Source organism: Mesoplodon mirus, assembly GCF_964341445.2.
Source record: "Mesoplodon mirus genome assembly, chromosome: 3".
Lineage (NCBI taxonomy): Eukaryota > Metazoa > Chordata > Mammalia > Artiodactyla > Ziphiidae > Mesoplodon > Mesoplodon mirus.
In genome coordinates, this window is record NC_138978.1 from 38,709,740 (window position 1) to 38,726,216 (window position 16,477).

A 16,477-nucleotide genomic window follows, 5' to 3' on the forward strand; every position below is an offset into this window, starting at 1 on the left:
ATGCTCATGATACACCCTTCTACAGCAGTGAACATGGACACACATAGAGGCTTATTCTGCTTTTGGTACATGGTCAAAAAAATGTAACCCCCCCATCTCCCTCCCACCACAGGCCTGTATCCTCTCTTTCAAATTCCTCCTACCCTCCTGCCCACTCCCACGCCCCCTCCCCTGGCCCCCGGCCCCAGTGTGGTCTGGATGGGCCCCACAGGGGCAGGGACAGGGACAGGACGTGGGGCTGTATCTGACAGGAACCTGAGGGGCTGGCCCGGGAGGGGATTGGGGCCCGGCTTCCTGCAGGGAGGATGGGCTAAGGCAGGCACACAGTGCCGGAGAAGATGCCCTCCTGGGCCCTCTTGGTGGTCATCTCCTGCCTCCTCCCGGCCCCCCAAAACCTGGCACAAGTCACCAGCCAAGGTGAGGTATGTGGAGGGTGGAGATCACCTATACCCAGGAAGAGGGAGCCCTGGGAGGGGGATGTGCAAAGTAGGAGGCTCCCATTGGTCCCCGACTCTTGCCCACAAACACACCAGGGAGGACCCAGAGCCCAACTCACCAGCTATTCCTCAGATGCCTCCTTGCTGGCCTCGGACTCAGAGTCCCTGAACTGTTTCTCCCGAACATTTGAGGACCTCACTTGCTTCTGGGATGAGGAAGAAGCAGCGCCCAGTGAAATATATCAGCTGCTGTATGCCTACCCAGGGTATGTGCTGCATCATATATATCATATATATGTACCATGTATGTACCACTCCCCTGTATCTGTCCTGTACATACCACAGCTGAGCCCCATTCCAGTAGCTTCCCTGCCTTTGGCCCTGTCAGAGGACTACTCCAAGTACATGCCCTAAGTAGCCACTTAATGAACAGATGTGCTTTGGATGTACCCAGCTCACACCGCTACATAACCCCTAATCCCACCCAGGCACTGAAAAGAAAAATGGCAGTATTGGAAATAGAAGTTGGGTTTGGGCCCAGACCTGGGTCCTCAGGGCTGAACAGGTAGCCGTGTAGGTAGGATGGACTTCTCCTGTGCCCACAGGGAGAAGCCCCGTGCCTGCCCCCTGAGTTCCCAGCGTGTGCTGCCCTTTCGAACCCGGTACGTGTGCCAGTTTCCAGCCCAGGATGAAGTTCGCCTCTTCTCTCAACTGCACCTCTGGGTGAAGAACGTGTTTCTGAACCAGAATCTGACCCAGCGGGTGCTCTCTGTGGATAGCGTGGGTACGGACCATCCTCCTGCCATCCTGGCCCCCCTGTTTGCTGCCCTCAGGCCAGCTCCTAGAATCAGACTGAGCTGTGTTCTTTCAAGACGATGTGAATGTCCCCCCACCACCAGACCCCCAGAGGCACCTCAAGACCCCCTTCTCATTCCTCTTAGCCTCAGCATCCAGAGCTAGACTTCATTTCACACCAGAGACACCCTGACTTTCCCATCATTAACCTATTCATTGACTCACTCATTCATCAGTTACAGAATACCTACCATGTGCCAGGCACTGTGCTAGGTGAAAAGGATGCACAGATGAAGAGAGATCCCTGCTCTTGAGGAGCACTGAGCCTAACAAACCTGCAGTGAGGTCACTGTTCTTCCGAGGACAGGAGAACAGGATAAGGAGCCGCCCTGCCCTGCCCCAGGGGCTGCCCTCAATCCAGCCTCCAGTAGCCCCTCTCCACAGTCCACGGGTTGAGCTGTAGACTGTGGCCCCCAAAGAGTTCTCATGTCCCCTGTCTCACCTTCAGGCCTGCCAGCTCCCCCCAGGCTCATCAAGGCCATGGGAGGGAGCCAGCCAGGGGAACTTCAGATCTGCTGGGAGGCCCCAGCTCCCGAGATCAGTGAATTTCTGAGGCATGAACTCCGCTATGGCCCTAAGGATCCAAGGAACTCCACTGGTCCCACAGTCACACTGCTGCTGTCCACAGAAACCTGCTGCCCAGCTCTGCGGAGACCAAACCTAGCCCCAGCTCTGGACCAGTCTCCATGTGCTCAGCCCATGATGCCCCAACAGGATGTACCAGAGCAGACCCCCACAACTAGAGAAGTATCCTGGCCTTCTTCTGCTCCACCTCCTAATCTCCTACCTACAATTTTGCCCCCAGGAAAGGATAGGCCATACTTTGGGGATCCCAGACTGGGTTGATCCTTAGAGAGTTAGTATAGGCTCTGATTAGGAGCCATGTCTATTTAGGGATCTCCCACTTTGGGTCATTCATACCAACAAAATTGACAGCTTCAGGCCTCCAAGTTAATGGGGATTTCCCTAAAAAGCCCTGAACTCCACCTGAAACCCACTGACCTGGCTCCCAGTCTGTGTGCATATCTATCCAGTGAAGAACTGAGTGTCTCTCCACAGGCATGTTGTGGGGCTTCAAATATAAGAGGTGGAGGCTCTCTTGGCTGAGAGGCAGACCTAGATTCTGAGGCTGGGATTCTTCTCCCAAGGCTCCATCTCTGACAGTGAAGGGTGGAAGCTGCCTCATCTCAGGGCTCCAGCCTGGTAACTCCTACTGGCTCCAGCTACGCAGCCAACCTGATGGGGTCTCCCTCCGTGGCTCCTGGGGACCTTGGTCCCTCCCTGTGACCGTGGACCTGCCTGGGGATGCAGGTGAGTCAACAAAGGAATAGGGAGATGGGGAGGAGATAGAAAAGATCTCTAGAGAGGCCTGGGCTGGATATGGAAGCTCTGGGAACCATGGTCCTTCCTGATGACCTCAAACTTGCCACTAGACAGAATGAACTATGTTCAGGGAGAGAAGAAAGAATAGGAGTAAATGTCCCAAGTTATGTGTGTAAAGATGATCTGGATACCCTATAGAGTAGGAGCACGTGGGCTCTGATGCGACTTCCTTCTCTGACCCCAGTGGAAATTGGACTGCAATGCTTTACCTTGGACCTGAAGAATGTTACCTGTCAGTGGCAGCAACAGGACCATGCTAGCTCCCAAGGCTTCTTCTACCACAGCAGGGCATGGTGCTGCCCCAGAGACAGGTGAGAACTAAACTGCTGATTGAGCTTGATGTCATGGGAGAGAAGCACAACCTTGCAGAAAGAAGGGAGAGATTGTCTTGGTCCTCTTCACTCCCCTCCCTTGTCCGCCAAACCAAACAGCCTCCATGCTCTCATCCTCCAATGGGTATTGTATCTTTTCAACCTCTCTTCATACTCTCTGGGAATGCCTTGGTTTCATGCAGCTTTAATCATGTCACCTGTACCATTCCAACAGCCTACATTCTCATCTACCTCCGATTTACCCCCCATGCTGCTGACAGACTGACTTTTGTTAAACTCAAACTTTGCATGGCCTTTCCCTACTCAAATATGTACTGCAGCTTTTCACTATCTATCAGATCCAATCAAAACTTCACCTGGCCTTCAAGAATTTCCACCAAACACCTCACTGATCTGTCGCTTCCTTCATATCGAGTATATAACCAAGTCTTACTGATTTTACCTATTAAACATCTCTAGAATCTGTCCACTTTTGTTCTTCACTGCCATCATCCTAGTATAAGCCATCATCATCTCTCACTTAGGCTATTGAGAAGACTTATTAACTGATCACTTCTTGGCTCCTCCAAAACATTCTCCACACAGGAGCTGGAGTGAGTTTTTAAAAGTGCAAAAAATAGGGACTGCCCTGGCAGTCCAGTGGTTAAGACTTCGCCTTCCAATGTAGGGGGTGTGGGTTCGATCCCTGGTTGGGGAGCTAAGATCCCACATGCCTCACGTCCAAAAAAACCAAAACAGAAAACAGAAGCAGTATTGTAACAAATTCAATAAAGACTTTAAAAACGGCCCACATCAAAAAAAAAAATCTTTAAAAATAAATAAATAAATAAAAGTGCAAAAATAAATACAACATCCTCTGCTTAAAACTCTTCCAAGGTCCATAGCTTCCATTGATTTTAGGACAAAGAAAAGAACACTACTGTGACCATATAAAGTTCTAAAAGGCTCAGCCCCTATCAATGCCTTCAGTTTCATCTTATACTATGCTGCCTTTTGTGCTCTGTGCTCCAGTACTGGCCTATTTTCATTTTCCCCTACCTGCCATGTTCCCTCCTGCCTCTGGATCTTTGCACATGCTGTTTACCCCACTCTCCTATCTTTACTTAACCTTTATTTATCCTTCAGATCTCAACTCAAATGTCACCTCCTCAGGGAGCCCTCCCCTGACCTTCCTCCTTAGGTCCAATGGCACTATTATACATCCTTGTTGTACCACGTACTTCTCCTTCTTAAATACTTATCATAGTTACAATTTTACATTTATACCTCACATAGTTTTTTTTTTTTTTGGCTGCATTGGGTCTTCGTTGCTGTGCGCAGGCTTTCTCTAGTTGCGGTGAGTGGGGGCTACTCTTTGTGGCAGTACGAGGGCTTCTCGTTGCGGTGGCTTCTCTTGTTGCAGAGCACGGGCTCTAGGCGCGCGGGCTTCAGTAGTTGTGGCACGTGGGCTCAGTAGTTGTGGCTCGTGGGCTTAGTTACTCCGCTGCATGTGGGATCTTCCTGGACCAGGGATCGAACACGTGTCCCCTGCATTGGCAGGCAGATTTTAACCACTGCGCCATCAGGGGAGTCCCATGGTTATTTGATTGATAACAAAATTCTGTCTCAGAGCTCCAGTTGAGAAAGGCTGATCTTGACTATACATGATCCATGAGGGCAAAGTCAGTGTCTGCTTTTACTCACCAATATGTTCTCAACTTACACCGTGCCTGGAACACAGTAGATGCTCAGTAAAAAAAAAATTGTTGAATGAATGAATAATGAAAAAAACCACTATTAACAGTTTTAATGTATTCTTCCAGATTTTATATGCATTTACATATGTCTATACACAATATTCAATTTTCAATATAAATTGGATCACATTATATGTATGATTTAGTAACTTACTTTTTTACTTAAAAATATGTCTTGGAGATCATTACAAAAAGATGTAACTCATTCTTTTTAATAACTGCACAGATTTCCATAGTATGGAGGGGCCATGAATGGATTATGAGGTGGCAAAACCGAATTCACATATTCCCTACCAAAACCTGCTCCTCCTCTTCTTGTCCATCCTGCTATCAACTCAGTTTTCCACCCTGAACTTCTGCCATTTCTACACCCTCCATATCCAATCAGAAACGCTTGTCATTTCTACCTCTACAGTATCCCTTGAATCCATCTATTTCCCTCTACCCCAACTACCACAACCCTACTTTCAGATCCTCATAACTTTGCATGTAAAATACCATAACATTGTCCTAATAAATTTCTCTGCTTCTAGTCCACCCTCACAAGTCCTCTCTTACAAACTGCAGTTAGAGTGACTTTCCTAAAGTACAAAGCTAATGATGACAATTCCTGTTTAAAATCTTTAAATGTCTCCATCATTACTGCAAGATTAAGTTTAAGCTCCTTAGAAAGGCAATAAGGCCATCCGTGACCTTGGTCTGCTCACATTTACCACTCCCCACCAGACCCTCTATGCTAAAAGCATTCTGCACCACTTAGAATTTCCCCCAGAGTACCATATCTCTTATCTGTGTACAAGCATGTGCCTGGGATGTCTGTTTGTCCCCGTTGCCTGTCCTATTTATAGTCCAGGACTCAGTCTAAGCACTGCTTTGCACGGGAACTATCCTCTGACCCTCCCCATCTGGGTTAGATGATCCTCCTTGATACTCCCAACCCAGCCCGTGCACATCACAGAAAAATATCATCTGTTTGTTTTTCTACCTTTCCCATTGAAATGACAGGTCCTTGAAAATTATTCCTCTGTGTATTCATAGGGCCTATCACAGTGCCTGGCACATAGTATCAATTATTTGTTGAATAAATTAGTAAACATAAAAATATATAAAATGATAAATAATTTTAGTAATAGCTAGTCATTTAGGGGTTATAATCAGGAAGGAGACAGGATTTATTTGTTCAATAAACAATTATTGAAGGTGACTATGTTCCAGGCACCGGGGATAGAGTGACAAAACAGAAAAGCTTCCGGCATTGTTGGGGCTTCCATTTTAGTTGAGAGGAGGGAAGAGGGGGTGAGAAACAAGTAAAGAAATAAAGGAACAAGGTTATATGATAGAGACTAAGTGGGAGGGTGGGGGAGGGGTGCTAATTTCAACTGAGTGGTTGGAGAAAACCTTGCCAAGGAGGTGACAGGTGAGCTGAGACCCAAGTGGCAAGAAGAAGTGAGTCACGGGAGATCCAGAGGCAGGGCAACCCAGGGCAAGGTGAGCTGCAAAGACAGTTCATCTGGTATATGTGCTGCACAGAGAGAAGGACTGTGTGCATGAAGGGTGGTAAACTGGTGTGAGAATTGTAGGAGATGAGAATGGGGAGGGAGGGAGGAACTCAACCGTATGGAGTCCTATAGGCTCTGGTATGGAGTTTGGATTTTATTCCAAGGGGGATGGGGAGCCATTGAAGGATTTTAAGCAAAAGAGTGACATGATATGATTTACATTTCGAAAAGATGTTTCTTTGTGCAATTAAAAAGAAGTAAGAGTGGAAGCAGGATCACCAGTTAGAAATTTGCCTTAATCCAGGCAACAGATAATGGTTTCATCTAATGCAGCAGGGGTAAAGATCAAAATAAATGGACAGATTTGTCATATATTCTGGACATTATCAGATCAACATTTTGGATCTGGTTGCTGTGTGGAGAGTAAATTGAAGGGAGTGGCAGAAATGGAGGCAGAAAAGCCAGTGAGGAGGCTGTCGTAATAATCTATTAGTAAAATAACATTTAGAGGTGACTAAGAGGGCCGCCTAATGAGAACAGGTTAAAAACATGTTTTCCTCCAGAAAGATGAAAGCTCTTTAATCTCTGAAATAATATCATTCAAAGTAGGCATTATTAACCCATTTCACAGATGAGGAAACTGAGGCAGAGATAAATCAAGTAATTTGCCCAGAGTTATACACCAATAAGCCAAGACCTGAACTCTATAGCCCATGCTATTTTCCTATCTCATCTAGCGTTTTCTTGAGAAGAGGCTGGACACCAAAACAAACCTCAGAAAACAAAACATTATGACACGGGAGAGAAAGCCCTGTAGGCCCATCCAAAGAACAAGTTAGATTATAATCCAGTCCCCTGTGGGATGGGGGATATCAGGATTAGTCTCTGAGGCAAGCCTGATTCAATGACTCTATGGGACTGATTTGTAGGGACCCCGTCTGGGAGAAGTGTGAAGAGCAGGAGAAAAATCCAGGATCACAGCCCTCCCAGTTCTCCCGCTGCCACTTCAAGTCACGAAATGACAGTGTTATTCACATCCTTGTGGAGGTGACCACAGCCCAGGGTGCCATTCACAGCTACCTGGGCTCCCCTTTCTGGATCCATCAGGCTGGTAAGAACTTTCTCCCCTTCTCCTCCCACATAGTTCCCACCTCTACCATATCTGACCCCATGCCCAGGATCACCAACTCTGATACTTCTGACCCGTGGCCCTGGTGACATGATGTCTCATGCACAGAAGGGCTTAGGCCAGTCCCTGCTGACGTCCCTGTAGTGCTCATCCCCACCCCAAACTTACACTGGAGGGAGGTCTCCAGCGGGCAGCTGGAACTGGAATGGCAGCATCCATCACCCTGGGCAGCACAAGAGACCAGCTATCAGCTCCGATACACAGGAGAAGGCCATCAGGACTGGAAGGTACAGTCAAGGAACAAATGCCCCCAGACCTCATAATCAGGGTATCCCTGAGTTTCACTGTATCTGTTATCAGGAGTGAAGGTGTCTGTGTATTCATGTCTGAGCTTGTTTATCTATGTCTTATCTGATTCAACTGGTGTCTTAATCTCTCTTTGGCATCTGACATGCCAAAGACATGGCATCTGACATTCAACTGGTGTCTTAATCTCTCTTTGGCATCTGACATGCCAAAGACATGGCATCTGACATACTCCTATTTAAACTTTTCTCCTTCCTTTCCTTTTGGGATATCAGTCTCTCCTAATTCTCGTACCACCTCTCTGACTGAACCTCCTCGCTCTCTCCTGGCTCCTCCTTTCCACACTTCCTTTATAGGTTGTGCTTCCAACAGTCCCATCCTAGACTCTTTTCTCCTCTAGATAAATATATACGCTCTCCCTAAGTGAGTGCTTCAACTCTGTGGTTTCAATGACTATACGTTAACCATCCCAAACTTATCATTCCAACACCCATATGAAAAGGAACTTCTATACCATAGGTGAATTACTTAAATTTTTGAAGTCTCAGTTTCCTCATTGGTGAAATGGGGATAAAGCTATGTACTTTCCAGAGTTACAGTAAAAAATAAATATATAAATATTTAGCATACTGCCTGGCAGATAGAAGGTGCTCAATATACATTAAATATTAGTTTCTTTCTTTATTTTTATTCTCATTCACCACACATATATACAACTTCTTACCAGACAGTTCTATCTAAAAGCCCGCAGGGCATTTTAGACTCAGTATATCCAAAACTGAACTCATCTTCTTCCCCCAACTTATTTTACTTTTTTACTGAGGTATAAGTTACATAAAGTAACACAAATCTTAAATATACCACTGATTAATTTGTACATGTGTATACAGCCATGTAACCATTACCCAGATCAAGACAGAGATTACTTCTAGCACCCCGGAAGTGTCTCATGCCCACAGGTCACATACGCACACCCTCCAAGGAAACCACTACTCTGACATTACCACTCATAACTTCTGACTGTTGTTGAACTAATAAAATAGAACCATACAGCATTTCTTCCTCAGACTTACCTCTCCTGTTCCTTGTCTCTGACAGTGGCACCAACACTTACCCAGTTACCCGAGTCTGGAATTATCTTTGACTCTTCTCCCTTTTCCCTTCCCTCTATTTATCAACAAATTAGTTGAGTTTATTGTACTAATAGGTCTCATGTCCCTACTACCACTGGCTTAACCTCACCTTTGACCATCCAGCCGGCCCATGCACGCTCTTAGTACACAGAACACTCTGTAACCTCCAATCAAGCAACTCAGGCAGCATTACACTCTTCTTGGTGCTCCCGTGGTACCTTACTTATATCATTATTATTGCACTAATTATTTCTTGTAACTATTTACTCGTTTGGGTGTCTTATTCTTCATAAATGTTTGCTAACTGATCAAGTTAATAATGTCTCCCTGCTTGTACACACGATTCTTGTTCCCTGTGCTTGGAATCTCTCCTCGTACCCCCAGCACCTAGCACAGTGCTGGCATCCTCTACTCAAAGGATGTTATTTGTGGCCTGGTCTACGTGGCTCCGAGCATCTGAGCGTGTCCGGGGTTTCCATCAGCCGACCTGGTCTGGGGCGTGCCTGGTCACTGTGCGTGTACCATATCTCTGTCGGTTTCTCGTATGTATATGTGTCAAGATGAGTAGTCCTCTGTGTAGATGAGTCTGTGTGTCGGGGGTGTACCGCGCCAGGCAGGGCGAGGCTCTCTGTCCTGGTGTTCTCTCCAGCCAGCTTCCGCCGGGATGAGAGTTTTTTTCTAGCGAGGCTCTCGGGGGGGAAATCTCCGGGGGACTCAACGCAGTAGGATTTCGGTCAAACAGATGCCGAGTTCTAGAGGCCCCGACGCCGGCCCACCCGGACCGGGAGCCTGACCACCCGCTCGCTTCTCCTCTGCGCAGGTGCTGGAGCCGCCTCTCGGGGCCCAGGGAGAGACCTTAGAGCTGCGCCCGCGCTCCCGCTACCGTGTACAGCTGCGCGCCAGGCTCCACGGCCCCACCTTCCATGGGCCCTGGAGCGCCTGGTCCGACCCAGTGAGGGTGGAAACCGCTTCCGAGACCGGTGAGGGCCGAGCCAGAGCAAAGGCGGTCAGCGGCTGCGCGAGCGGAGGGGCGCCGGCTCAGCGAGGGGCGGGGCCGCGGCTGAGCCGACTTACCCGGCGCCCCGGGGCGGTGAGGGGTGGGGCCTGGTGGACTGGGGCGGGGGGCTCCTGCCAGGCGTGGCCCCCCGAGATCTCACTGCTTTTGTCCATTAGCCTGGATCTTTCTGGTGACCGCTCTGCTCCTGGTGCTGGGCGTCAGCGCCCTCCTGGGCCTGCTGCTGCTGAGGTGGCAGTTTCCTGCGCACTACAGGTACCGCTCCGGTCAGGCGGGAGACGGGGCCGTGGTCCGGGCGAGGCCAGCGGCCTCTAAAGAAGCATCCCCGCGTCACTCTATGTCACCCGCCCTCCGGACAATCCCACATCCACACCTGTGGCGTCAGCTGCTCCCAGCGCGTCTTCCCCGGGAGTCGCACTGCCTCCTTACACTCTAACATGCCCACTATACGGGACACCCCAAACAGACCCACCTTCTGACTCCTCATCTCAGTAACAAGGCTACTGTCCCCCTGTCACCCAAGCCGGAACACTTAGGCGCCACCCTCGCCCTTATCCAGTCTGGTCCGGTCATTCCACCTCCTAAATCTCGCTCAAACAATAGCCCTCTTTCTCTAGCGGTACAGGCACTACCTGACTCACCAAAACGGAGCCCCTTCTCCCTCCAATCTAGCCTCACGCAGCCACCAGAATAATCTTTCTAAAAATGCACACATGAAGGTGTCACTCTGCCTCCTTAAGTCACATTATTAGCTCCCCAGGATAAAGTCCAGACTCTAGAATGACAAGGAAGGCTGTGCAAAATCTGGCCCCTGCCAGGATTTCCACCCTCCCACCCTGTGCATCAGCCTTGCCAGACTGTTGGTGATTTCCTCCCCAAGTCAAGGCACTTCTCAGTGCCTTTGCACATAATGTCCCGTCTGCCAGGAATATCCACCCTGGATGACTAATACCCATTTATCCATAAATAACTTTCTTCCCCAACTCCTAGGAAACCTTTCCTGACCTTCCCCTATTGGCTACTTTATTTGTGCCCCAATACAGACTTCTTCCATAGTACCAGAAGCATTTTACTGCATTCATTTCTTTATACGTCTTCCCTGTGCCTTACTTGGTCATCCTTAAATCTACAGCACAGGGCCTGCTAAATAGCACACACTTAAATAAATATTATTAATGAATGACTTGTTTATGTGGGGAGACTAAGGCTGAGGAGAATTGTCATTGGAAGTTATAAACATAAAGGACAGAATCCATACCACCTCAGTCCTTCAGTTGGTAACATCTCTCGATTCTTGAAGACTCAGCTCAGAAGGTAACTCCTGCACGTGGCCTCTTTAGATGGCCCTAGGCTAGATTAGATGCCCCTCTTCTGTGCTACATCTCTCCTTGAACATGTCTTTGAGCTTTTAATCCACTCATATGTATGAGTAGACTGCAATGCAGCCTCTATGCAAGTAGCCAGATCCAACAAAAAATTTGGGAGAGAGGAGGGAGGTGGTGCTGCTGAACCAGGCGTACTCAGTTCCTTTTCCCCAATTTACCAGATACATCACTCCTCCTTCCCTGGAGAGATACGAGTGAGGTCACAGAAGAGGCCTGAAATGTCGTTCAGCTAAAGTCCCTCCATGTGGAAATATGAGCCTAAGGAATTGGAGGTTCCCCCAACGTACCTTAATCCACGTTCTTCCTGGAGAGACCACCTTACCCAGTAACTTAATAAAAGCCCCATTGGTTCTCTCCATTCATTCATTCAACTAATTTCTTGAGAACCTATTATGGGCCAGACACTGTTCTACACCCTGGAGCTACAGGAGTGAGCAAATAGACAAACTCTTTGCTCTCATGGAGTTTACATTCTCGTAAATGTGACATATATAAGGATCTAATAAATACGCAATAAGTCAAGTGCTATAAAGAAAAATAAGCAGAGCAGGAGACAGAGAGTGATGGGGAAGGGAGGTGGTTCTATTTTAGGGCAGTCAGGGAAGGCCTCCTTGTCAGGATGATGTCTGAGCAGAAACCTAAGTGAAGTGAGGGAACAAATCAAGTGTTCCAGGCAGAGAGAACAGGAAGTGCAAACGCCCTGAGGCAGGAGTGTTTGAGGACACTCAAATCCCTTTTTTGAACCTCCGCACTGCTGAGTTCCCTCTGCCACCAGAGGTTTCCTGTTCACCTATGCTCCACTACCTTACTTTACTGCCTTGACTACACTGTTACCTCTCCAAGCTTGCTCCTCCACCTCACTGCCTCCCCCCACGGCCCCCCCTCAGGGATCCCCTCCTAACTCACTCCCACAACTCAGTCTCCTTCTCTTCCTTCTCCTCAAGGAGCCTGAGGCATGCCCTGTGGCCCTCACTTCCAGACCTGCACCGGGTCCTAGGCCAGTACCTTAGGGATACTGCAGCCCTGAGTCAGGTGAGTGCACCCCTGCTCTCCACCACCCACCACCAGCCCTGTGTGGAACTGGATCCTTGCCCTACCACACAACTTTTCCAAGGCCCTTGCCCACCAGCATACCATCCCTGGGCCCCACCTCCAGCCGAACCCTCCTTTCTATACAATCCAGGTCCTGCTCCCACAAGACCTGCTCTAATCCAGACCCCTTCCCTCCTCTCCCATCTTTCCCAGCCCAAGGCTGCAGTCTCAGATGCCTGTGAGGAAGTGGAACCCAGCCTCCTTGAAATTCTACCTAGGTCCTCAGAGAAGACTCCCTTGCCCCTATGTTCCTCCCAGGCCCAGATGGACTACCGGGGATTGCAGCCTTCTTGCCTGGGGACCATGCCCCTGTCTGTGTGCCCACGCATGGCTGAGACAGGGTCCTACTGCACCACTCACATCGCCAACCATTCCTACTTACCACTCAGCTGCTGGCAGGCCCCTCTCTCCCAGTACCCTGGACAGATGCAAACCCTCTAGTCCTTCCTTCTGAACTTCCCTACCCACCCCATCCCAACAACACAACCATCTCAGACCTCATGTCCTTCCCGGTTGTCTACCCTCCTAGCTGGGCTTCATAACACTGATCTTTCAGTGCTGCTGCTGACATAAATCCAGGACAAGGCTCACTTGACTAAGCTCCTCTAAATTTCACCTCCTTTCTCTCTCCTCTTTAATGCCAAACTCCTTGAAAAGGAGTCTCCACTTCCTGACTCCCATTTGCTCTCAGACTACTTCAATTCATCCCCCTACTACCACTCTGCTAATGAAACTACTCAGGCAAAACTCACCTCAAATTTTTCTCATCACAAGATCCAATCGGATTTTGTTAATTCTCAATCCGTTTGATCTCTCTGTTGTCATTTGTCCTGGTGACTACTCATTTCTCCTTTAAATTCTCTCCTCCATGGCTTGCATACATCACCATCTCTCCTGGCTCTGCTCGGGCCTCTCTGAGTATACTAATAGTTAAGAGCATAAGCTCTGGAGTCAGAGCTGGGTTCAATTCCTGTCTTTCCCATTTGCTAGCTGTATGGCCTTGAGCAAATAAAGTCTTTGAGCCTTAATTTTCTCATCTATAAAACAGGGATCATAACAGAACCCCGCAGAGTTGTAAAGAGCATTTAGTGAGATAATCTCAGTAAAGCACAGTAACTAGGACATAGTAAGTGTTTGATATGTCTAAACTATGGTAATTATTCCTTCCTAATTTTACCCTGGAATCTCTTCCACTCCTTAATTACTACAGTCCCTCAAGAGTCCATTCTTAACAGTCTCCAATCCCATCCGCTCTCATTGCGTTTCCTATATGCTGACCATTCCAAAGTTCTTATCTCCAGCCCAGACCTCTACTACAGCACCTGTAATGGTTTATGCAAGTAACCGTTTACATGTCTGTCTTCTGTTACTAGATTGTGAGCTCCTTGAGGGCAAGGGCTGTGATTTATTTGTCTTCCCTCCAACCCCCACCCCCCAGCACCTGGAGTAGTGCTTGGTGCATGGTAGTAGGCCTTCAATAAATGTTTTCTAAATGAAGGAAATCTTTCTGGACAATGCCGCCTTAACCCCATGCCTCTCATCCTCTCTGCCATCCGTATGCAGCAGTAAATGTGCTTAGGCCATTCTGATGATGGATTCCCCTGACCCATTCAAATTCTCAAACAAACAGTATTTTTTGCTGACTCCAAATATACCCACTGTGTCAGTCAGGGTCTTGGCAGAAATAGATGACGCACTCAATCTGGGTATCTGGATGAGAGTTTAATAAAGGGCATATTTATAAAGATGAGGCAGGATTCAGGAAAACCATCAAGGAGTAGTGCAGTACCCCGGGGCTAACAAAAGCTGGGAGCTGGTACCCACCACACCCCACCCTGGGCATCGAGGGGTAACGGGAGAGAGTAGTTATGAGACAGGGAGAGAGTAGCTACAGAGAGGGCCGCCTGGCAGGAGCTGTGGCAGAGAGCTACAGCCAACCTGTGGGGATATGGCGGGGATGGAGCCAGGGGAACAAATAGTTCATGTCTGCCCTCCCCTTCCCCCAACCCTCACTCTCTGATCTCCTGACCTCCTCCATCTGCCCTAACAAAGTACTGCAAACTTGGTGGCTTAAACAACAGACATTTATTATCTCTTAGTTCTGGAGGCTAGAAATGCAAGGTGTCAGCAGGGTTGGTTGCTTCTGAGAGCTGTAAGGAAGAATCTGTTTCATGCCTCTCCCCAGCTTCTGGGGGTTTCCTGGCAATCTTCAGTGTTTGGATTGTAGAAGCGTCACCCACACCTCTGCTTTCATCTTCACATGGTGTTCTCCCTGTCTGTGTCTGTGTCCAAACTTTTCCGTTTTACAAGGACACCAGTCATACTGGATTAGGGCCCAGCCAAATGACCCCAACTTAACTAATTATACCTGGAGTGGCCCTATTTCCAAGTAAGGTCACACTCTGAAGTACTGGGGCTTAAGTATGCAACATATAAATTTGGGGGGGGAGAGACACAATTTAACCCATAACATCCTCCCATTGGTGGAATATAAACAGAAACCAGGGCCCAAGGGAATCCATTGATGCAGGCCATATGAGTCAGCCTCACAGGGCAGAGTACAGGATGAAGAGTGGACCTGCATGGGACAAATGGATGACATCCGGTATACTCACTTTCCATAATTCCTTCCCCAAGCCACGTTCAAGGCTCCAACTCTACTCCTAGGGACTCAAAACTAGGATTGAGATCCAAACCACTGAACCTCTTACCTTTACACCGATTCAGCCATCATGTCCTGACTCCTTTTACTTCCTAAATTCGGCCTCCTCTTCTCCGTCTCCACTGAGCTATTACTACAGCCTCTACCTAATATCTCTGCCTCCAGTCTCTCTCCCTAAATCCAACCTGTATGTTGCCTCCAGATTGATCTTCCTGTTCATCTCACTCCTTGCTCACTCCTTACCTCTAAATCTTTAGCTTGACCCTTCAGAACTGATCTCGTTCTCTTCTACTATTTCCCTGTGTGAGGATTAACGGTGTTAACACAATGCCATGCATATAGTAAATAGTCAGTGTTTACAGGGTTATCTTTTTTTTAAATTAATTTTTAAATTAATTTTTGGCTGCATTGGGTCTTCGTTGCCGTGTGCAGGCTTTCTCTGGTTGCGGCGAGCGGGGGGCTACTCTTCGTTGCAGTGCGTGCGTGGGCTTCTTATTGCGGAGCACAGGCTCTAGGCGTGTGGGCTTCAGTAGATGTGGCACACGGGCTCAGTAGTTGTGGCTCGCAGGCTCTAGAGTGCAGGCTCAGTAGTTGTGACGCACGGGCTTGGTTGCTCCGCGGGCATGTGGGATCTTCCCAGACCAAGGATCGAACCCGTGTCCCCTGCTTTGGCAGGCGGATTCTTAACCACTGAGCCACCAGGGTAGTCCCTACAGGGTTATCTTTATTTTTATCCCAACTAGGCTGTTCCACCCGCTGAATATCTCCTATATTTTATTCCCTCCATGCCCTCTGCTTCCCTACATTCAGGTCCTTCTGCTGGGAGTTCCCCAATCCAAGCAGATCCTCAGCCTCTAATTATCTATCTCTAAAGCCTTCTTGTTCTCCTTCTCTCCAGCCTAAGAGGAATTGATCTTTCTCCCCTAGACTGAAAAAGCTCCCTGTGTTTTCTCTCCCCTTTCTTCCTGGGCAAGGGGCTTGTTCTACCCTCCTCCATTTCCTCTGGCTCTTCACCTTCAAAGATGCATAGGCATCTTGATGCTGGCATTCCCTCCAGCTCCCATGCACTGCCCTCTTTTTCACTCCCAAATTTCTTATACAAGTAGCCCATGCTTGCTGCCACCACGTTCTCCCCACCCTTCTTTCTGCAACCCCTTCCAAACGGAACCCAAGCACCACCTCGCCTGATCCCTTTCTCTCCAAGGTCACCGAAGACTTGTTTCCCAATAGCCAACTCTGACCTTTTCTGTCATCACTCTATTTGACCATTTTGTATCATATTAGAATCCCTCCAACTTCAAGGTCCATGTCAGTTATAATCTCCACTGGCTTCTTTCATTCCTTTATTTTTAAATGTTCACATTCCCTGAAGTTGTACTCTCATTTACCCTGTTGTTCTTTTCCTCTACAGTGACCCTTACACCAGAAGCTGCAAATTGCTCGCTATGTTCTGCCCTCAGAAATGTTTTGTTTGGCCCTTACCTGCACGGAAACTCTCACTGACTCCACAATG

General features: G+C 48.3%; 1 protein-coding gene across 2 annotated transcripts; it reads left to right on the top strand.

Annotated features, from left to right (window-relative positions):
• Positions 1 to 338: 338 nt before the first annotated feature.
• On the top strand, positions 339 to 13,821 carry MPL (MPL proto-oncogene, thrombopoietin receptor; the record flags this gene model as incomplete). 2 transcript variants are annotated; one of them, XM_082614770.1, is made up of 12 exons in its annotated part: positions 339 to 417; positions 571 to 703; positions 1,043 to 1,221; positions 1,741 to 2,039; positions 2,441 to 2,603; positions 2,860 to 2,986; positions 7,172 to 7,353; positions 7,516 to 7,658; positions 9,631 to 9,790; positions 9,984 to 10,080; positions 12,155 to 12,242; positions 12,456 to 13,821. In XM_082614770.1, 12 exons carry the CDS (start codon positions 339 to 341, stop codon positions 12,741 to 12,743), a joined length of 1,938 nt encoding a protein of 645 aa, XP_082470896.1. In that variant the 3' UTR covers positions 12,744 to 13,821. The 2 variants fall into 2 exon arrangements, with proteins under 2 accessions (XP_082470896.1, XP_082470897.1); XM_082614771.1 differs by having other exon boundaries at positions 1,741 to 2,009.
• Positions 13,822 to 16,477: the final 2,656 nt, after the last annotated feature.